At 37.5% G+C, this 23,955-nt stretch overlaps 1 protein-coding gene across 2 annotated transcripts in view; it reads left to right on the forward strand.

Moving 5' to 3' along the window:
- igdcc4 (immunoglobulin superfamily, DCC subclass, member 4) overlaps window positions 1-23,955 on the forward strand; it is a 146,852-nt gene that overhangs the window by 18,836 nt on the left and 104,061 nt on the right. For both annotated transcript variants that reach the window (XM_073033192.1, XM_073033191.1), the window contains exon 2: window positions 16,782-17,096. In XM_073033192.1, the coding sequence (XP_072889293.1) occupies window positions 16,782-17,096 (315 nt within the window). The remainder of the gene's footprint in view (window positions 1-16,781; window positions 17,097-23,955) is intronic.

A 23,955-nucleotide genomic window follows, 5' to 3' on the forward strand; every position in this document is an offset into this window, starting at 1 on the left:
TCCATCTGTTATTTCTTTGCCTGTATCTATAACTGATCTATATACTGCTGTATCATTTGAGAGCACTCTACATAATCCACAGCTCCATTAATCTTTGAGTCATTTGCAGACTTCTTAACCCACCCATGTGCATTTTTATCAGGGTCATTTATATACATCACAAACAACACAGGCTTTGAACTTGTTTCATTTCTAACTTGCTGTGATACAGTCGCTGACCCGAAGCGTAAGCTCTGTTTTTTGCTTTCCACTTACATCCATTAAGTGTTTCCATTATTTTCTGTTTTCAATTCAGATTTCGAGCATCTTTTGATAGAATATTGTCTGTTCTGCATAAAGGTTGATGAAATATTTAAATAGTTAAAGAATTACAATCTGTCAGATTTTCTGATATGTACTGTAAACATTTCCATTTATATGATTCATGAATTTATACTGCCCTGCTTTATGTTATGCTTCTGCTGATTTGTTTTAGCGTTCTTGGTCCTGAAGTCTAAACACTCATAGTAATGTAACAACCCCCCCCCCCCCTTCCCACTGTACTCTTAACCTAGGCTACCCGTTGCACTGAAGCAGTGGTCTCACTGCCACGTGGTCTGGAACAAACCACCGAGGCAGGGTGAAGAGGCTGGTTTTGGATGAGCTATGGTTGCTCGGAGCTGAGATGTGTCACTAACGGATGCACTCTGCCTAATAAAATAAATGTGGGCTCCATGATGTGGACTGGAGGTATTGCCATGTAAGGTTGAAGGCAGTAGTGGAAAAGGCAGGCCCCCAGCAGCAGAGCTACAGGTAATGTATCTCTCAATATGTAAAGATATAATGATCCCTTCTAGCACTGACCCCATTAATGCTTTCATTCCTGGAAGCACATCCAGAGTGCTAAAGAAGGTACTGGTGTACCAATGAAGTTAGTAAGTTCTTTAAATCATTAGAACTGATTTTTGCATTATAGGGTCATCCTGGTGTTAATGTTTCAATTCCACAAGAATTAATGCTAAGTTTCTGTGAGTTTTAGAGTGAAAAAATTCAATAGTATTGGACAAACACATTTTCTGTGATGGCGTATGGTTATAACAATGTATTAATGTTCCATCACAGTTTGACTTTGTTTACAGAAGTTAATGCAGATCTTTATTTTCACTTTATGTGTTGTGACTGCAGAAGCAGAATCAGGTTTAATATTACTGACATATATCATGAAATTTGTTATTTTGCAGCAGCAGTGCAATGCAATACATAATATAAAAACTATAAATTACAATTAAGAAATATACCATATATATAAAATTAAATGAAATCATGCAAAAGGAGAGGGGGAAAAACCATTATGGGTTCAAGAAACTGTTCCTGAAATGTTTGGTACAGGTCTTCTGACTGGAACCTCATCCTTGATGGTAGCAATACGAGGGGGCACGTCCTGCATGATGGGGGTTCTTAATGATGGGTGTTGCCTTTTTGAGGCATCGCCTTTTGAAAATATCTTCGATGCTGGGGAGACTAGTGCCCATGATGGAACTGGCAAAGTTTACAAGTTTCTTCAGTTTTTTCTGATCCTGTGCACAGTGCTTTCACATACCAAATGTGATGCAACTGATAAGAATGCTCTCCACAGTACAGCTGTAGAAATTTGTGAGGGTCTTTGGTGACATACCAAGTCTCCTCAAACTCCTATTGAAGTATAGCTGCTGTTGTGCTTTCTCTGTAACTGCATCAAGTGTTAGACCCAGGATGGATCATCAGAGATGTTGACCCCCAGGAACTTGAAACTCCTCACCCTTTCTGCTGCTGATTCCTCAGTGAGGATGGGTGTGTGTTCCCTCAACTTTCTCTTCCTGAAGCCTACAATCAATTCCTTGGTCTTGACCTAAGTGCAAAGCTGTTGTTATGACACCACTCAACCAGTTGATCTGTCCCATTCCCGAATGCCTCCTTGTCACCATCTGAAATTCTGAAATGTCATCAGCAAATGTATAGATGGAGTTTGAGCTGTACCTAACCACATGGTCATGGCGTAGAGTGAGTACTCAGTGGGCTAAACACTCAGCCTTGAGGTATGCCAGTGTTGATTGTCAGCAAGTTCATTCATTAGCTTTTTGTAAAACTCTTATACACTCAGTAGCCACTTTATTAGGTACCTCCTGTACCTAATAAAGTGGCCACTGAGTGTGTGTTTATGATCTTCTGCTATAGCACATCTACTTCAAGATTCACTTAATAGTGAACTGGAAGCTACATTCCTTGTGCTCTGTGAATGCAGTCTAATCCACCTTGAAAGGTTTCACTGTGTTTGTACCTGAAAACTTCATCATGATATTGCATACTCATCATCTGGTTAACTCCAATTTGTATTTATTCACAGTGCCCACTTTATTGGGTACCTCCTATACCTAATAAAGTAGCCATTGAGTGTATGTTTGTGGTCCTCTGTAGCTGTAGCCGATCCACTTCAAAGTTTCATGTGTTGTACATTCAGGGATAGTCTTCTGCACACTACTGTTGTAACACGTGGTTATTTGAGTTATTGTTCCATCCCTGTCAGTTTGAACCAGTCTGTCCATTCTCCTCTGACCTCTCTCAATAACAAGGAGTTTTTGCACAGAACTGATGCTCACTGGAAGTTTTATTTCGTGTTTTTTTTTTCTGTAAGCTTTAGTGAATGTTGTATGTGAAACTCCCAAGAAGTCAGCAGTTATTGAGATGGTCTAATCACCCCTTCTAGCACCAACAATCATTCCATAGTCAAGGTCACTTATGTCACATTTCTTTTTCATTCTGCTGTTTGGTCTGAACACCAACTAAGCCTATTGACTATTTCTGCATGCTTTTATGCATTGTGTTGTTACCACATGGTTAGATATTTGCATTAATGAATATGTGTACAGGTGTGCATAATGCAGTGGCCACTGAGTTCATGTTGATCGTTGGTGATAGCTCTTGAGTGATAAACATTATTATGCAGGCAAGGCTGTAACCATGTTTAAATTTTGGTATATTTAAATAAAGTTTCTTTGATTGGTCTTGGGCCATGTTGTCCTGATCAGTCAAATGCTGGAAACTTAATCTGCTAAATACTTGGTAATGAAGATGGTTAGAGCTTTTCAAAAGAAAACTTTGCTTTGATGTACATTTTGATGCTGACATCATGGGTTGTAGATTTAAATGTATGTAGGAAGTAAGACATGAATGAAAATGATTAAAGAACAAGCAGCTTTAAAAAAAATGGTTGCGTGCTTCGATTATTTTTATATAAAAACAAGTGATACTCAAAATTTCACAATTACAACTGCAGTTATTCTAGCATCTATTGATGTGCTATTATCTATACATTAGTTGATTTCATTACTAGATAAACCCAGAGCTTATTGTGACTTCTACATTGCCAATTGCTGAACCTGATTTTTGCATTTAGAATTTCCAGTTTGCTTGTGTAAAAAAAAAAATCTATGTTAATGAGTTTGTTGGAGATGTATAACTTAAAATTTATGGCTTACATGAGAGCTTCTGAAACTTCATTAAATAATTTTTTCCAGCAAATTCATTCAAGCAGTGCACATAAGCATGTATGGTTATAGAATTCCAGTGCTTGATATACATTGCCTTGTAAAAGTATTCAGTCCTAAGCCCCTTGTACACATACATGAGTATTGCAACCAGAGATTTTGAACAATCTGAGAATTTTTATTTGTGCTCCCTTTTTTCACAATAGAGCCCGAAAAAGCAGGGAAGATTGTTAAGCATGAAAAACTAAAAATTTGAAAACTGAAATGTCAGCACTCGAGAAGTATTTACCCCTCCTTGCTCAGTACTTATTTGAACCACCTCTCTTAGCTATTACAGCCTATAGTCTTTGGATGAGACAGTTAGCTTTGCACAATGTGATGGAGCAAGATTTGTCCATTCCTCCTTGTAAAATTGCTCACACTGTGCCAGATTAGTTGGGGAGCGGCGGTGGACAGCAATCTTGAGGTTTTGCCAAGAGATGCTTGATCGGGTTGAGGTCAAAACACTCACTGGGCCACTCAAGGACATCAATTTTCTTAATTTGAAGCCACTCCATGGATGCTCTGGCAGTGTGTTTTTGGTCGTTCTGCTGAAAGACAAACTTCCTCTCCAGTTTAAGCTTTTTGGCAGAGGCAAGCAGGTTTTTATCCAGGATCTCTCTGTATTTAGCAGCATTCATCTTCCTGTTTATCCTGATTAGATTTCTAGTCTGTGCTGCTGAAAACCATCCTTACAGCACGATGTTACCTCCACTATAGTAGGGTTGGTGTTACCTGACTATTGCACAGTATTAGATTTATGCCATATGTACAGCTCAGTGCTGAGTCCAAAGAGTTCCACTTTAGTCTCATTGGAGCACAAGACCTTATAACCATATAACCATATAACAATTACAGCATGGAAACAGGCCATCTCGGCCCTTCTAGTCCGTGCTGAACGCTTACTCTCAGCTAGTCCCACTGACCCGCACTCAGCCCATAACCCTCCATTCCTTTCCTGTCCATATACCTATCCAATTTTACTTTAAATGACAATACCGAACCTGCCTCTACCACTTGTATTGGAAGCTCGTTCCACACAGCTACCACTCTCTGAGTAAAGAAATTCCCCTTCGTGTTACCCTTAAACTTTTGCCCCCTAACTCTCAGCTCATGTCTTCTTGTTTGAAACTTCCCTACTCTCAGTGGAAAAAGTCTATCCACGTCAAATCTATCTATCCCCCTCATAATTTTAAATACCTCTATCAAGTCCCCCCTCAACCTTCTTCCACATTTGTACAGTATCTTCTAAGTTACGCTTTGCAAAGTCTTTTTGGGCAAGGATATACTTTTTTTTAAGCCGGTGCTTCTTCCTTGCCACTCTTCTGTAAATGCCCTTTGAGTTTGTGGAGCCATGAACTCCATCACCAGTTGCAGTCGCTGACTCCTGCAGTTTACCCAGAGTGACTGTTGGTATTACAGTATCCTCTCTTACAGGTGCTGTTCTTCTTCGGCAACTAAGTTTAGAGGGGCAGGCAGCCTGTCCTAGGCAACATGGATGTAGTTTCATATTATTTCCTCTTTTTTTATGCTGGACTGCACTGAGCTCCAAGGTATGTTCAGTGCCTTTGAGATGGTCTTGTAGCCTTCCCCTTTATGCTTTTTTATCATTTTCCTAATTTGCTCATGGAAAGACAAATGCTCTTTTGTCTTCATTTTGGTTTGGACTGTTGAAAATCTACCATACTGTTGGACCTTACAGAGTGAGAGGGTATTTATTCTTATGAATTCATTGAAAATAGGTGATCCTCCAATTTTCTATATTAACAAATTGGGTGAGTTGGTAAGATAAGATTGCACCTAGAGAAGTTAGTGTAGTAATTACAAAGAGGATGACTACTTCTTCAGCCTCACACTTTTGGTATATCTTTTTATTTGATATGATGCACAATGTTTTGTAGATTAGCTCAAAATCTACTTAATATATTTTAAATTTGGAAAATGAGAGAGTAAAATGTGAAAATAGTTGTGGGGGCCGAATACTTTTTCAAGGCACTGTAGATTATGGTATGGAATCATTATGAAAATGTCCTTTTTCTGGTTTGATAAGCACAGCTACTGCCTGTGAGGAATTATTGTTCCAGAACAAGTACTTGCACACGTCACTAGATGATGAAGAGTGTAATAGATTTTTACGTGTTATTGACTTTTAGTGTATGTCCAGAAGTGTCATTCCCTATTTTGGGAAACATTAGGAAGTAATTTACATTGGTATTGTAACTTATGAAATGCCTTTCTCGGCGAAACAAAGCTTTGAAAAGCCAAAATCTATACTTGGAATAAATGACTCAGATGAATTTAACCAACTTAGCTGTTGTCCACACATAACAATTTTTTGAACACCCAGTTTCATTGTTGCTAACATCATTGGAAGGGTCAAGATTATTTGAATTATCACTAATCTTTAGGCATACAATATATGCCCTCTGCTATAATCTTAAATCTATTTAGATTTGGATTTTGTTTTTTTGCAACATTATTCTGATCCAGATTACAGAAATAATACTTTTCATTCATTACTAAATCATTTTTACGGTGAATGCAGGAAAAATAAAATTGATTACAATATTCCAAATATGCAAAGCCAGTGATTTGTTGTGAATTTGATTCATCCTTAAATGACAGTACATGCAAAAAAAGTTTTTTTAAAAACTGTATGTTTGTGGCAGTACAATTCTGCTATATGGAATGGATACAGAACATCTTTAGCAGCTCTGAAATAGATATTATGAGGCATGGGGGCTAACAACAACAGCAGAAATTTACCACTACAATTTGTAATCTCATGGCACAACATATGGTTTATTCCACAGTGAATGATCAAGCTATTGGTATAACCCTGGCTCAGTGAAGAATACAGAAGGGCATGCCTTGAACAGCATAAGCATTTCTAAAAATTGGATGCCAACCTGATGCAGTTGCAGCGTGTTAAAATGAGTACAGCTCACCATCAATCAGGAGAATGGGCCTACATTTACAAAGGTTTCTGTTGCAGTTCCTTTTAATCTGTGACTTCTGACACCACTAAAGACCAGGATGACATATCCACCAGTCATACACTATCTAATCACACACCTTTTATGACTTTTGAAATATACTATCGTGCATTTTTTTTGTTGCTAAACCCTGAAATTCCATACCCAACAAGATTGTGCAGGTAACTTCATCGGAAGAACTGTAGTGGCTGCAGAAGGTAGGCCTACCAAGGCCATTTAGGGATGGTATTAAATGTCAACCTTGCCATCAATGGTCACATCAGGAATCCATTGGGGTGCTGGATTAAGTGTTGAAATGAAATATCTTTGCATCTACTTTCTGAATCCTTTTGTTCATCAATGTATAAGCATTGATGACCGCTGTATTTCTCAGGGTACCTTAAAAGTACCAAATAAATAGATACTGTGCCTGAGGTTGCCATATAAAATGAAGTTTCACCAAAAGATCTCAAAGTAAAACAGTTGCAATAAACTACAATTGACTTGTTTCTGGTTTGAAATTACCACTTTGATTTCTGAGTACTGAAGTGAACTAAGTTATTTGAATTGTAACCCAGCTATTGATGTTGAATTGTCCTTCAGTTTAGCACATTTTTAAGGTGATTCATTTCATTATGTAGTTGTGTAAGTTAACATTTTTAAAATAAGTGTATTTGGAAAATACTTTAAAACTGATATGACTCTTCCTTAATCCGTGAACAATTTTTAGTTTTGTATTAGTCTTTCTATTTTTGTAACTTGGTTTGATCATGTTTCACATCTTTAAAATATTTTGTATTTAGTATAAGTCTATAACATCAGATCTTTACCATTTACAGTCTGATATTTTCAGTCATTCTTTAGTCAAAATCTAATTCAAGTAACTCATTATTATCTATAATTGCAGTACCATATAATCATTTGGTTGAAATACCAATTTTAATCAAAGTTCTATTTCCTAGTCAGCTACACAAAGCTCGCAAACAGTAGTAAATACTAAAACCAAGGAGTCAGTTTTTCTATAGGTAGCAATTAACAATTTAATAGGATTATTTTTAAATAGCTGGACTTAACTTTGTGTTTACAAGCCTTTGATTAAAATAATTCTGAAAAACAAACTTGATGAAGGTGCAAAATAACTCTTAAAAAGTTTCATAACTTTATTATCTCTAATTAAAGTTAGGCAGAATAAGGTCTTGAATTCATCTGGTGTCTGTTAATTTTGTCATGTGTTTGAAGATGTTATCACTGTTTCCAACCATGATAATTTGACTATCATGCTAAATTGCTGCAGTAAATAATGTTAACTGTAATGTGGTTTTTGGAATTGCAGATCTCATTAATGGAGTTGGGACTCTGCAGCTCAACAATACTTCAAAAGTCTAAATTAGCTGCAGAAAGCTAAATGGAAGCTATAAAACACACTAATTTTATTTCAGCTGCTCCTGTTGCTGTGTTAACTTTATATAAATGCAAGGTGATGATAATTGCAAGAAGAATAGTATGTCTAAGACTTTTTTTCTCTTCAATACCACCATATTCCCAATTTCTTGTCACTGTGTATTTAAGCATAATTTAAAATGTGTCACTTTCCACAGTATCAATATTACCTTTTAAAATCTTTCTTCCCCAGGCATTGTGGCTAATTTAGTGATACATCTAAATCAGACCAGGGTTCAAGATATGGTGAAAAATCTAGACTTAATGATGGCATGCTGCATTATTTTTCTGGATTAGGGCATTAAATCAAGGTCCTGCAAGCAATCTTAGGTGAAAGTTAAAAGTTCCACGTTTTAACAATGAAAAGTCGGAGAGCTACCATCACCAACACTGTCTTTGCAAAGTCCTCCAAATCCAAAGATAAACAAATCAACATTAGTCTCTTCTCTCAGACCACATCGCCAGCACTGAGAGCCTATTATGCATAGGTAATTCCATTGAGCAGACCATTTTACTTGCCAAACATTTCTCCTGTAACTAACACATCATTTTGAGAACAGATTACCAGTCAGACAGGGAAAAAAATAAAATGGTCCTCTGAGCATCTTTAAAAAAATACAATGACCTGGCTGACTGCTAGGAGTGCACTGTTTAAGGTTGAGAGGGAGCACTTGTGATGGCATTGAAGACATTGAGCTAGTGCAGGGGGAATACACAAAAACCCAGTTTAATTGGCATAAGGAGTGCATGATTTAACAGACCAAGTATCTACTTAGCCAATTGAACATCTTCTATCCCATTTGTGCAAATATCTGCAATTCCCATCTGAGTCGGTCATTTTAAAATTAATCAGAGTGGAAACAAATCATCATCAATCTCAAGAAACTGCCTAAGATGATGTTGGGGTGAAAAAAACAAACAAGCAAAAAAAAGAATTGGCAATATACTGTATGAACTTACCTTTAGCACAATTTTGTTTTGCTGATAATTCAGGTTTTAGGTATTAGAGCTGAATAATTCGATGCTTTCAGTCAGTGCCATTGTGAAACTTATGCTTGAGTATCCCTTTATTATATTGCAAATATACAAGCTGGTGATCAGAAATACTTGGTTCAGTATTTTTGAGTATAGATGGCAAAAAATAAGTTTCGAATTTTGATTTTTCTGCCAGAACCAAGTAAGTTAACTAAGAAGATAGAATAATAACGAATGTTGACAAAATATTGGACAAAATAAATTATATATGCACCGTGCAAGGATAATGTGGCATTAATTGAGTCATCCAGTATGGATACAGGCCCTTAGCCCATTGTGTCTGTGCCAGCCATCAGGTTTCTATCCTTACTAATGCTATATCTCACTGATTGGCCTGCAGCTGCCTTTACCGTGGTCTTCCATGTACTCATGTAAATATTTATCAAGGCAATAAGTTCTAGGTTTCAACCATAAGAGATTGGAGCAGAATTAGGCCTTTTGGTCCAGTGAGTCTGCTCCACAATTTAATCATGGCTGATCCATTTTCCCTTGCAGCCCCAATCTCCTGCCTTCTCCTTATAATCTTTCACACCCTGACTAATCAAGAACCTATCAACCTCTGCTTTAAATACACCCAATAACATGGCCTCCATAGCCACCTGTGGCAATGAATTCCATAGATTCAGCACCCTTTGGCTAAAGAAATTCCTCCTTATCTCCATTCTGAGGCTGTACTCTCTGGTCCTAGACTCCCCCACTGTAGGAAACATCCTCTCCACTTCCACTCTATCTTGGCCTTTCAATATTCAATAGGTTTGAATGAGATGCCCCATCATTCTTCTAAGTACAAGCCCAGAGCCATCAAATGCTCCTCATATTATGACCCTTTTATTCATGGAAGTATTTGCACGAATCTCCTCTGAACCCTCTCAAATAATAGCACATCCTTTCATCGATAACTGCTCACAATACTCTGTGAGGCCTCATGAATGCCTTATAAAGCTTCAGCATTACATCCTTGCTTTTATATTCTAGTCTTCTTGAAATGAATGCTAACTTTACATTTGCCTTCCTCACCGCTGACTCAACTTGCAAGTTAGCCTTTAGGGAATCCTGCATGAGGACTCCCAAGTCACTTTGCAACTCAGATTTTTGAATTTTCTGCCTGTTTAGAAAATAGTCTACTCTTTTGTTCCTTCTACCAAAGTGCATGACTATATACTTCTTGACACTGTAATCCATCTGCCACTTCTTAGCCCATTTTCCTAATCTGTCTAAGTTTTTCTACGGCTTCCTTACTTCCTCAACACTACCTCCCTCTCCATGTTTCTTCATATCATCGGTACCACCCTCTTGGTAGAAAAGTTCTTTCTCAAATCCTTCCAAATCTCCTACTCCTTACCTTAAATCTATTTCCTCTGATCAAAAATACTTGCTAAAGGAAAAAGTTTCTCACTCTGCACCCTTTCTGTGTTCTTCATAATTTTGTTGACCTTAGTTAGGTCACCTTTCGCATGTCAACCTTCTCCACTCTAAGGAAAAACCCCAGATTATCCATTCCCTTCTCATGAAGGTGAACTGCACCATCCTGCTAAATCTCTCTTGCACTCTCTCCAATGCAAATCACATCCTTATTGTCATGTGTCAGCTAGAATTGCAGATTATATTCCATCTGCTTAACTTGTGTGTTATACGCAAATACCGTAGCCTTTCTCCTGTTATATTCTGTGCTTCAGGAAATGAAGGCAGGTATTCCTCATGCCTTCTCAACAGTCTTATCTCCCTGTGGACCTTTGGATACATACATCAAGATCCCTCTGTTCCTCAACAGTTCCAAGAGTCCTCACGTCCTTTGTGCATTTCTTGACCATATTAGTGCTCCCAAAATGTAATACCTCACATTTTTCTGGATGAAATCCTGCCTGCCGTTTTTTTCCCCTGCTCATCTTATCAGCTGATCAATATCATTCTACCTTCCTTACTGTGCACAGCAACATCAATTTTTACATCTTCTGCAAACTTGCAAGTTGTTTCTCTTGCACTCCCATTTGGATGGTTAATATATATGTATATAAAACATTCTGCAAAAGTTCCAGCAATAATGCCTGTTTTTCACCACTGGTCACATGCTTCCAATTGAGAAAACAGCTCTTAATCATTACTCTCTGCCTCCAATTACCAAGCCAGTTTTAGGTTCTTTTTTTTATCATGTGGAAAGTGGGCCAGTCAGTGCAGCTGAGCTTTGTTTACTTAAGTGCTAACATATATGCAGTCCTTCTCCGGATTATGAACACCCAACTTTGGACACCCCTACATACGAATGAGTTTCCATAATATTATTAAAATCAGAAGTACCGTGTAATATGAACTTCCATTCCTATGATCAGAACTAGTTCCCTTTGTCTCTCTACTTTTAGTCATTTTTCTGATGAAATTCATGTGCATTTCATGACAATGCTGTGATGTTATGGAAGGATTTATGTATTTTATAACTTATGGACAAAATTTACTAGTGGGACCTTTTTGTTACTTAGGGGCAGCCTATATGATGAATGCTTTATTAACTTTGCAGATGGAACCAATGACCATTGTCTTTAGTAGGGGATATGGAATAGTTCACTCCAAAATGCAAGGGAAGTCCATGACCCTACCCTCATCCCCACCAACCCCCTTTATTGATTTATTTTTATTATTTTATTTAGAGATATTGCGCGGAATATATTCTTCCGGCCCTTTGAGCCACACTGCCCAGCAACCCCTGACAACCCCAATTTAACCCTAACTTTATCATGGGATAAATAATTTATACAGTGACCAGTTAACCTACCCAGTATGTCTTTAGACTGTAGGAGGAAACTGAAGCAACCAGAGAAAACTCATGCATTCCATGGGGCGACATACAGAGACTCCTTACAGAGGTCATCAGGATTGAATTCCGAACTCTTACGTCCCGAGATGTAATAGGGTCGTGCTAAGCACTACGCTGATGTGGTGCCCCAATGGATGATTTGCTGATAAGTCCACTCACTGATTAAGAATACTGAAATGACCTGTATGCATTTATATTTCTGTAATTGAATTACTAGCCAATGCAGTGTTAGATGTTTAGTCCTTTATAAGAACTTCAAGTAAATACATTTTAATTTGAAGTCCAAAACTTGTCAGTTGGTGATCAACAGAGCCGCATTTACATGTTAGTAAAATAGTGTGCTGGGACGTTTTCCAATATTTGCCACAAGTTCTTCACACTGAAACATCTTTTCGAAATATGACCATTTGCGTATAAATTGAATTTGAATATATTACATTTACCCATGATGTATGTCTTTGGCTGTGTTCTGGAACTTTATGTTCTGTGTGTGGTTTAATATTCTGTATTTACCACCAAATCTGGAGGCCTGAAGAACTCAGATATTTGCATTGGTTTTGCTTCTCTAAGATATTTGCTTAACAGAATTACACTACATTTAACTATTGTGCCATATTGTTTAACTGCTTTCACATTCCGAGTTGGTTAGGCTAAGCTTTTCACTAAATCATGCCATTGCTTTACTCATCATGCTTCAGCAATCAGTTGTTTTAAAAATGGTATGTAGGTCATTGCTTTAGCGTTGTCAGAAATCGGATCAGCATGAAATTTGTAACACTTCAGTGTTCTTTAGAAATATACTTCTCATTTGTTTTTGATGTACTGTAAGTGTACATTGAAATTGAAGTGGTTTAACTAGTAGCCATCTTTCCACGAGGTTCATAATATTTGTCAAATTATGAGTTAATCCACTGAGACTGACTACTTATGTCCAAATAGAAAGTAATACTTTCCAGTTGCTTCATGATTCTTCACCGATTGTTTTCAACCCTCAGTTATGAAACTACTTCGATAAGCTTTCTCTAGCAAGTATCTTACTGAAGTGGACATCCTTTATAATAGTAGGGGTTAAAACGTAGACATATGGATGAATCTTTGCACTCTACGTTTATCTACCCAGTTTCCATGTTCTTTAAATTGCTTCTCTAGTATTCCCCCACTCACTCTGATCTTGAATGTGGACATATTGTCAGCCATGTGAACTTAACAGTTGATCAGTGCTCTTCTACAGTTGATGCCCTTGCCTTCAAATCCAAATCTTTAACCCATTCTTAATAAAATAGTATTTCACTCCACTTCTTTGCAGTTTTATTATTTTAGAATTTTGTTTTATTCTATCTTATCTTGGTATACCAATATCATTAATAAACCAATGCCATTTTCATTTTAATTATAGTGTTCATACTTTGTGTTTCCTGTATTATTTTTCCAATAATGTGGACTGGACATATTAACTAGTCGTATTTTGGTTCATTGTTTCCTTTTTCATTTATGTATTGTACATCGCAAGAGAACTTAAGAGTTCTTTTTTAAAAATTTGCAACTGTTTCAAAGCTGAAGCCTTCTAATGTTTAATTACCATATCCCGGATCTTCTGCATCACTGAGACTGCTTCTAGTTAGTATAATTATCACTCATTTTTTACCAAAATGTATCATTTCACATTTTGGATATAAAAGTAACAGCAAATTAATCTATTCCAAAGGATAACCACAGTAAATTTTTCCAAGTAGACATTTCACCTGCTGAGAGAAGCTGTGACAGACTTCTAAATTTTTTTCCTTCATCTTTGCTGTCTCATCTGAGAGAGCCAACTTCAGGCCTAATGATGAAATGTATATTTTCTATGTTTAATTACTTGGTATTGTTCTTTATTTGTCCCCCTAATGAGCAAGATCACCTATCTTAAAAAATATTTTTCTTTCTTCTGTTTTAAGGAAGATGGGTAAGATAATATATTGAGAGCAACTGCATGAATTTTTTTTTACCTTTCTTGTATACAGTATACTACGTGTGACACATATAAGCTCTGTGCTTCATTATATTTAGTGTATCTTATTTACCTTACTCAGTACATGAAATTAATTCTTGTATTATGAGATGAAAATTGTTTTAAATATATTTTGTTATTTCAGCTTTCTTGTATTTTTTTGTACTTGGGATCATATTTGATTGGCATGATTTTGTCTTTTTTTATATACCTTAAATTTTGTTTTGCTTTTCAATTCGATTGCATTAAACCTAATCTTTGTAGTTCACAACCTATCAGGCAAGTTAATTTTTTGGGTTGGTCAGATGTTTTTTAAACCAGGGTTCTTTGTATCGCTGCAAGTAATTAGGCTTCTTATTCTGCAGTCTTCATAATGTTTGATAGTTTTGGTAATGCTATTATCTTAAGTAACCAGAGATTGAAATAGGTAAAAGGAAAGAATAAATGGATTGCTGATTTACAGTATTCACACAGGCTAATAGGCTCCATAATTACCTTTTCTGTATCCAACTATATTCTTATTTCTATTAATTTATTGAATAGGAGAACCTAGATTTGATTAGTGTAGATTGCAATTTATGCATTCTGTATTTTTCTAATAAAATATTTGAATAACTGCCAACCAGTTGTTGAATTTGATATTATTGTCACAGACTTGAACTAAAATGTTTTTTGGGCAAATAAATTGGTTGTCATGAAACTGGTGCGGTAATTCTGTTTGCTGAGTAGTAACAATATATAAAAATGTCAAAAGCCATAGTCTGCGAGGGATAATTTCCTTATGTAACTGTTCACCACAGCAGCAGCAAACTTTCTGCATACTGCTGCCAAAATATATTCCACATATTAATAGTTCACAAAACTGTCATATTAGCCCAATATACATTCAGAAAATAATGCCCAGTTTTATTATAGAATAGAAACATTTGATTGTTTCATTCAGTGCTGTGCAAATCTCAGGTAATTGGCTGAACCTGTTTGCAGATGATTATTTCATCGCTTAACTATTGTAGAACTGTGTCGTGTGAAATGCCGTTTTCATGAATGGTACAGTAACTGACTGCTTAATTTGATTGCTTCCAATATAATGTATCATGGCATTATTTGATTTAAAAAAAACAGTAGAATTCAGCCAAGTCCTGCTTTATGTTTAAACTTCAATTAGTCAATCAGCCATTGACTAATTAATCTGAGCTCAGCTAATTATGCTGAACTAGATTTCAAACTCATAGGGAGTGGAACCTATACTGAACACTTGATGGATGCATTTTCAATAGGGGATTGATTTTGTCTGTATTTAAGGGAAAATTGCATGAACAGTGTTTTTTTTTACGTAACAATTTCAAGATCAAATCTTACATGCAATGTTTAATTTATGAGACTATTATGATTAAAGTATGGTTTAGGGAATGCATTAATGAAAATATACTGTGAAGCAGGACAACATTACTGTAGTGCAGTGGTTCCCAACGTGGGGCATACGCCCCACAGGGGGGTAATTTGATTTTTAAGGGGAGCAATTCAAGAATGAGTTATTAACAGTGAATTTTTTCTAGTAAGTCTGTGTGAGTATGAGTGTGTGCGAGTTAATACATATGTGTATATACAGTTTGCATACATAAAAATACTTGTGTGTATGTACATGTGTAATTGCGTATGTACTGTGTATATATAGTGTATCACCATCATTACAACCATCAAATGGCTTTCATAATTAAATTAATGAATTGACTGATGTAGGAAGGAACGAATGAACAAGTCCAAATGCGTAAGAAACTCGTACGAGGTCGCGCCAATGCTGCTTTTTGCAGTAGCTTTCGGTTCTTGGTGGTGTGAAGGTGTGTACATTACGTTATCTCTTTTAAATGGTGTATCTGTCTTTGTATGCTGTAGAAACGAATCGGCATTGTTTTATTTATTTATTATTATTATTTTAATATCACTTAATGTTCTTTTTTTTTACAATTTCTTAGTAATTTCTTCCTCAGAACTTTAACAGTCCTTTGGTTCTTTTATTTTTCTCTTTCATGAATGCCATGTTCTTTGGAAGCTTGTTTAAACCAAGTTAATGGTCTTTTAGGCTTCCTCCAGGTGAATAGGAGTTCACTTTTTGAATAATAAGAATTATATATCACCACAGGGGGCATCAGGATTTTAGAGGTGATTAGGTGGGGCATGGCCAAAAAAAGGTTGGGAACCACTGCTGTAGTGGGATTTAGTCTCTGGTGTACAGTATTGGCAGGCTTTATGCCCATTTTGTTGAGTATCCAATTTTAACATGAGGGAAGTGCTGAGTGGTGATCAATTGGCTCTGTATAGCATAGATGGAAAAATAAATACGGAGAAAACCGGGCTTGTTTTGGACCTTAAGGTAAATGGATAAAAGCTGATATTGCAAAAGTGTGCTGTGAATCTGGGATAGTTTGTGACATTGGGAAGAGTGAGAAGAAAATTCTATGTTGTGTTTTTTTTACACTAGGGTATTCTAAAATAATGCATACAACAAAAGTACTGCAGAAGCTAGAAATTTGAAATAAATGAAGAATTTTTGGAAATTTCCAACAGAGAGAAAAAAAATGGTGAACGATTGCTTAACTTTCAACATAGCTTTTGGTGGGAAATGTAGCCATGGTTGTATATTGACTCTTTTTGATTAACTAATGTTTGCTGCAGCATACTGATTTTATAGGAACCAGCAAATGAAGTCTAGTTCCGTTTTTTCCAATCAAATTGCAGGATAAATAACTACCAGTAATATACGTTACTAATCGTCTGCGAACAGCAAGTTGCAATTAATTTAATTCTGCAAAAGCCTGGCTTCATGCTGATGAATTTTATTTTAAATAAGGTGGAATATTGAATTGTATTAAAGAACATGAATTTGATTTGAACTAAATTAGCGGCATAATGTTAATTTGGAATGACAATAAGTGTACTCTTGGAATGTTTTCACTTTCTAATGTGGTTACCTTTTCACTTTTTTAATCCAGACAAAATGGACTCTCTGGAGCTAAGCTGCAGTGTTGGCCCTGTGGAGGTGATTCTGCAACCTAACCAGTCTGTGGTGTTAGATTGCAACCTGCCTGCTGTTGACCAGCCTGCCAATATTACATGGAAGGAAGATGGAATTCCTGTTGTGGATCAAGAATACCACCATGTGATTCCCAATGGATCACTATACATCTCAGAGGTATCAAGGTCCTCTGTGAATCAAGATGGAGGCAACAGTGATAGGAGTTACACCTGCATGTCGGAAAATTCATTTGGGGCCGTAACTAGTAGGACTGCTTTGATCAGATTCTCCAGTAAGTAGCTGTACAGTAATTTTAATGACTTTTAAGAGAACACACTCCATTATGATTTTCTGCATACATTGTATCACAAACATGAGAAAATCTGTAGATGATGGAAATCCAAAGCAACACAAACAAAATGCTGGAGGAACTCAACAAGGGAGGCAGCATCTATGGAAAAAGAGTAGAATGTCAACGTTTCAGGCTGAAACCCTTTATCAGGACTAGAAAGAGGAAGGAGAAGTCAGAGTAAGAAGGTGGGGGAGGGGAAGAAGATGTACAAGGTAGTAGATGATGGGTGAAACCAGGAGAGGGTGAAGTAAAGCCCAATGAGGTCATATTCAGTTTGGAGGAGTAACACCTTGTATTTCAACGCCTGATAGCATGAACATTGACTTCCAACACCTGATGGCATGAACATCAATTTCTCTCTTCTGGTAATTGTGGCCCCCCCCTCCTTCAACATTCCCCATTCCTGTTTACCTCTCTCACCATATCTCCTTACCTGCCCATCACCTCCCTCTAGTGCTCCTCCTCCTTCCCTTTCTTCAATGGTCTTCTATCCTCTCCAATCAGATTCCCCCTTCTTCAGCCCTTTATCTTTTTTATCAATCAACTCCCCAGCTCTTTACTTCACTCCCCCTTCTGATTTCACCTATCAACTACCACCTTGTACTTCTTCTTCCTCCCCTACTTCCATCTTCTTACCCTGTCTTCTCTCTCTTTCCAGTCCTGATGATGGGGCACGTCCTGAAAAGTCGACTGCTGACTCTTTTCCATGGCTGCTGCCTGGGCTGTTGAGTTCCTCTAGCATTTTGTATGTGTTGTTCTGCATAAATTGGTTGTGTAAGTTTAACTACTAATTGAGTAATGATTCTGTTTTATTAATGTATATGTTGTGTCTATATTGCTGGAGATGCTCACTGCAACATTTACTAGGTTATAGCAGGCACATAAGAGAATATTGCTGTCATTTGGAAAACAGCTTTTAAACAATATTCCAAGTATTCTGGATAGTTGGTGATGCTGTAAATTAGAATTTTTTTTTATCTTGGAAATTTCATGTCATATTTCCCAGGAGAGTTAAAAGTCTTTGACTAGATCATTTTAATTGACATTCAAATCTTCATAGTTGCCATACTCTTTATATACTTGTAAAACCTACTATGTTTGTAATCCAATCACAAATGAGAAAATCTGCAAATGCTGGAAATCCAACAACACACACAAAATGCTGGAGGGACTCAGCAGGCCAGGCAGCATCTATGGAAAAGAGTACAGTCGACGTTTCCATAGATGCTGCCTGCCCTGCTGATTTTCTCCAGCATTTTGTATGCGTTGCTTTGTTATTTGTATTACAGATGACCCCACTTTATGACCTTTTTGGGTTACACAAATCACCACCTAAAAATGTGAGATACAAAATACCATGTGCTCTCTTAGAATTTCTGTGGGAGGAAAAAAAGTAAATCAACACAAAATTTCTTGACATTTGCTGAGATGACATGGTTTTGCTTTGTAAAAGTCATAATATGGACAGGTTTCTAGGAATACAATCCCACCTGCAATGTGGAAGTTACCTGTATGAATTTTAATATACTGTACCTGCTTTTTAATTGTTGTATTTTAGACACTAGATTTAAGAAGAACATTTATTTAGGTTTATAAGTTGTATAGCCACTTTGCTGATTATTATTGGACGTTCCCATGCATCAACCAATACTTGAACATATAATGTTAGAGGCTTTAAATTGGACTTTGTGTATTAGAACATAGAAATTTACAGCACATAATGGGCCCTTCGGCCCACAAAGTTGTGCCGACTGTGTAACCTACTCTAGAAACTGCCTAGAATTTCCCTAGTACATAGCCCTCTTTTTTTTTTTTAAAGCTCTATGTGCCTATCTAAGGGGGTCTTAAAAGACCCTATTGCTTCTGGTTCCACCACTGCCCCCAGCAGTATGTTCCACGCTCCCACCACTCTGTGTGAAGAAACTTACCCCTGACGGGACCTCGGTTCCTATTTCCAAGCACCTTAAAACTATGCCCCCTTGTGTTAGCCATTTCAGCCCTGGGAAAAAACCTCTGGCTATCCACATGATCAATGCTTCACATCTTCTTGTACACCTCTATCAGTTCACCTCTCATCCTCTATCACTACAAGGAAAAAGGCCAATTTCACTCAACCTATTCTCATGAGGTATGCCCTCCAATCCAGGCAACATCCTTGTAAATCTCCTCTGACTCTTTCTATAGTATCCACATCCTTCCTGTAGTGAGGTGACGAGAACTGAACACAGTACTCCAAGTGGGGTCTGAAAGGGAGAAACACAAGTCATAGGTGAAACCAGGAGCGGGAGGGGTGAAGTAAAGAGCTGGGAAGTTGACTGCTGAAAGAGATACAGGGCTAGAGAAGGGGGAATCTAATAGAAGAGGACAGAAGGCCATTGAAGAAAGAAAAGAGGGGAGGAGCACCAGAGGGAGATGATGGAAGGAGATAAGGTGAGAGAGGGAAAAGGTGATGGGGAATGGTGAGGGGGAACAATACCAGAAGTTCAAGAAATTGATGTTCATGCCATCAGGTTGGAGGCTACCCATTCGGAATATAAGGTGTTGTTCCTCCAGCATGAGTGTGGCCTCATTGTGACTGTAGAGGAGGCCATGGATAGACATTGGAATGGGAATGGGAGGTGGAATCAAAATGGGTGGCCGCTGGGAGATCATGTTTTTTCTTCTGCTGAAGGGTCTTGGCCCGAAATGTCTACTGTACTCGCTTCCATAGATGCTGCCTGGCCTGTTGGTTCCTTCAGCATTTTGCGTGTGTTGTTTGGATTTCCAACATCTGCAGATTTTGTCTTGTTCGTAATATAGGATGATATATTGAAGGCAAATGAAAGGGAGCATTGCGTGGGAAGAATGACTTGCATTCAAGTGAACATCATGTATCAGAATATATGAATATGTTTTTATGCCTCCCCCTCATACTTTCAAGTTTTTGGAGCATGCCCTTAACAGTTTTTCTTATCCAGGTAAGACCATTTGGCCCTCTGTTCATGCTGACTCATAAATCACGAAAAAGCCATATGATTAAAAAAAATCCCCCCAGTTTATTATTGGATAGCAAAGAATTTCTTAGCTGCAAGACTATCTCCTGAACAATTAAGATTAGATTTTCTACTTTACATCAGGTCTTAGACGGTTTCACATTGGAATGACATGATCTGTCATAGTCAGAGAATATCATTATTTGTATATTTTAGATGTCTGTGGAGACCAAGTTGCTGGGTATATTTAAAATTGGAAGGTACAGCAGCAGAATTAGGCCATTCAGTCAGTCAAGTTTGCTCTGCCTTTCATTCATGTCTGATTTATTATCCTTCTCAACCCCATTCTCTAGCCTTCTCCCCATAACTCCCAATGCCCTCACTAATCAAGAGCTTATCAACCTCTGCTTTAAATATACATGGCATCCACAGCCATCTTTGGCAAAGAATTGCAGCAGAAAGAATTATTGAACAGGAATATGCCATAAAGCCCTCTCAAACCTTGTGTAAGAAGTTGTTATGTTCTTGATTAGTGAGGGTGTACAAAATTATGGGGTGGAGAGGGATGAATCCATGATCAAATGGCTAAGCAGCCTTCATGGGCTGGATGACTTAAATTTCTTCTGTATCTAATAGTCTAAACATTGTCTTAACTCAATTATTTAAAATAATTCATAAAGTCCTTGAAGATGCTAGAAACCTGAAATAGAAACATGAAGTTCTGGAAACATGCTGCATATCATACTGCATCCTTCCTGACCTGCTGAGTGTTTCCATCTTTCTATTTCATTGAATTCTTTCCTTTACTGATGCATTTTATTTTGATTGCTAGATTTCTTGCTGGCTATGAGTTGCAATGGGATGGCAAATTGAGTAAGTCCAAAGAATGAAAACATTTATGACATAGGAGCTAGCCAGTTGACTCAGTATTATGTCATTTGTTACAGTTCAACCTATTTTGGCCACTTTCACCCTAAACCCTGCAGATTGCATTTGCTCAGTTCCTTTCCAATTCCCTTTAAAATCACTCAGTGGCTGTTTCTGCAGCTCTTATTAGAGGTGGTTGTGGTTCATCACCATGCTGTGCACAAAATTGCAGCTTTTTTACAACATTCCTTCCCTCTCCCACCCCTGTATTTTTTTAATTCATGTCTTCAAATCTATTCCATTGGTCCATTGAAGAATCCACTAATTATAACAGCTTCCCCTATTTAAACCTGTCATGCTCTTGTATAGCTCTATCAGATCTACTCTAAAATACCTTTACACTGAAAGAAACAACTGCAGCTTCATCAACACTGTTTTGTAACTGAAATTCCTCAAGATAATCTTTCCTATGGCATAGGGATATTTGCATTCTTCCTAAGATATATTATCATTGGAATTGACCCGTTTTCTTACGTTCTTATAATATATGCCTGGGTAGAAGGCTTTGGGCTTCCTTCTATGTTAACAGGCATTCTATTTTCATTGTTTTTCTTTCCCTATCCTATTTTTCCCTTTACTTCTCTTCTCAGCTTATAATATTCAGCCTGGTCCCTATTTGTTTTCACCTGCCATGTATTATTCAGGCAATATCCCCATCAATATTAGGGTAATTGATGCTTCTCCTAGCATCGCTGAAAATCCTTGCAAGTTTCTTCTCTTTTACACAACTTGTAATGCAGCTTGTTTAAATAACTGAAATATTTTCTCTTATTGACCCCTCAAGAACATTTCTCCCCAGTATTTTAATATCTTCTTTAATAATTACTGTCACACTGTCCATTTTTTTTTGCTTTCTTGACTTTTCTTGTACTGTCTTTCCAAGAATATTAAATGATTGGTCTTTGGACAGTGATGGGGGAATTAGGGTCATGTTTTGATACCATTGCACTATTTTTGTATCAGAAGGTTAAAAACCTTTATTCAGTAATCTTTTTGTTCTTTCTTAGTTGTATTCAAAGCTTGCTTCTGTGTCTCTCTGTGTTTTTGCTGATATACAAACATCTAAAAGTGCTTTGTAACCGATAAAATAATTTTAAAGTGATTCTGTAAATGTAAACTTGACGGTATACAGGAAGGCCTGGATCATGTGAGTGGAAAGGAGGCACTTCACCAAAACAGCTACTTTGGATCTTAACCTCTTGAGTCAAGATGGAGCTTTTTGGAGCAACAAACTTGATTGAATGTCATATATTTAACTTACTGTCTTAAATGGATTGCGTGGGAGCGGTTTTGTTTAAGACTTCACTGCAATCACATAAGAAGGAAATCGTCATCGTTACCTGATGATTGTGCCTTGCAACTATAAGTCATAGAGGAAATGCTGGATGAGCTGAGAAAAAAGAAGCAGTATGATCTCTTGAATTTTGACATTAAATCACACAATCACGTTATAAAATAGACGATTTGTAGTTTACTGTCTCAGTTAGAACAGGAATAAAAAGATGAAAGTAACAATAGGTGTATAATTAAGAAATTAACTTTTCCAGGAAGTAGAAGAGGGAACAGTGTGATTGACAGTGGTGCACATTAATCTTTATACCTACATCCACAGAAAACCACAGCAGCTATCTTTGTAATAGTAATTAGTGATTACTATTACGAATGGTAGTTTGCCTCCCAGGTGACAGGGTTTGTGATGTTTCTGAACATGTCCACAATATCTTCAAATGGGAGGGTGAGCAGCTAGAGGTCATGGTACCAAAGACCTGCGTAGAAAAAGGTAGGAGGTCCTAAAAGCAGAATACAAGGATTTGGGAGGAAGCCGAGAAACAGGACCTCAAAGGTAGTAACCTCGGGATTGCTGCCTGTGCCATGTGACAGTGAGTATAGGAATAGAATGAGGTGGCAGATTAATGCAAGGCTGAAGGATTGGAGCAAGGTGTAGGGATTCGTAGTTCTGGATCATTGGGTCTTCTTCTGGGGCAGGTGTGACCTGTACAAAAAGGATGGGTTGCACTTGAGTCCGAAGAGGAACAATATCCTGGTGGTGAGGTTTGTTAATGCTATTGGGGAGGGTTTAAACTAGATTTGCAGGGAGGTGGGAACCAAAATGAAGAGACAGAGGATGGGCCAGTTGGCGCACAAGTAGAGACAACTTGTAGGGAGTGGATGAGGAAGGATAGACAGATGATAGAACACAAATGTACTCAACCTGATGGTTTGAGATTTGTCTATTTTAATGCAATGAAGAACTTGGAGCATGGATCAATACATGTAATTATGACATTATGGCCATTAGAGAGACTTGCATGTCTCAGGGGCAGGAATGCCTGCTGAGCATGCCAGGCTTTAGATCTTTCAAAAAGGACAGGGAGGGAGGCAAGAGAGTTGGGGGCATGGCACTGCTAATCAGGGATAGTGTCACGGCTTCAGAAAAGGAGGAAGTTATGGAGGGATTATTTACTGAGTCACTGTGGGTGGAAGTCAGAAACAGGAAGGGGGCAATAACTCTACTAGGTGATTTTTATAGATCCTCCCCCAATAGTAACAGGGACATCGAAGAGCAGATAGGGGTGCAGATTCTAATATATTGCAATGACAGGGTTGTTGTGATGGGAGATTTTAACTTTCCTTAGAGCAAGAGGTTTAGTTGGGGTGGAGTTTGTTAGGTGTGTTCAAGAAGGTTTCCTGATGCAATATGTAGATAAGCCAACTAGAGGAGAGGCTGTACTTGATCTGGTATTGGTCAGGTGTCAGATCTCTCAGTGGGAGTGCATTTTGGAGGTAATGATCACAACTCTATCTCCTTTACCATATTGCTGGAGAGGGATAGGAGCAGAAAATTTTGGAAAACATATAATTGGAGTGGTGGAAATATGATGCTATTAGGCAGGAACTTG

This window comes from Hemitrygon akajei, chromosome 30 (assembly GCF_048418815.1).
Source record: "Hemitrygon akajei chromosome 30, sHemAka1.3, whole genome shotgun sequence".
Taxonomy (NCBI): Eukaryota; Metazoa; Chordata; class Chondrichthyes; order Myliobatiformes; family Dasyatidae; genus Hemitrygon; species Hemitrygon akajei.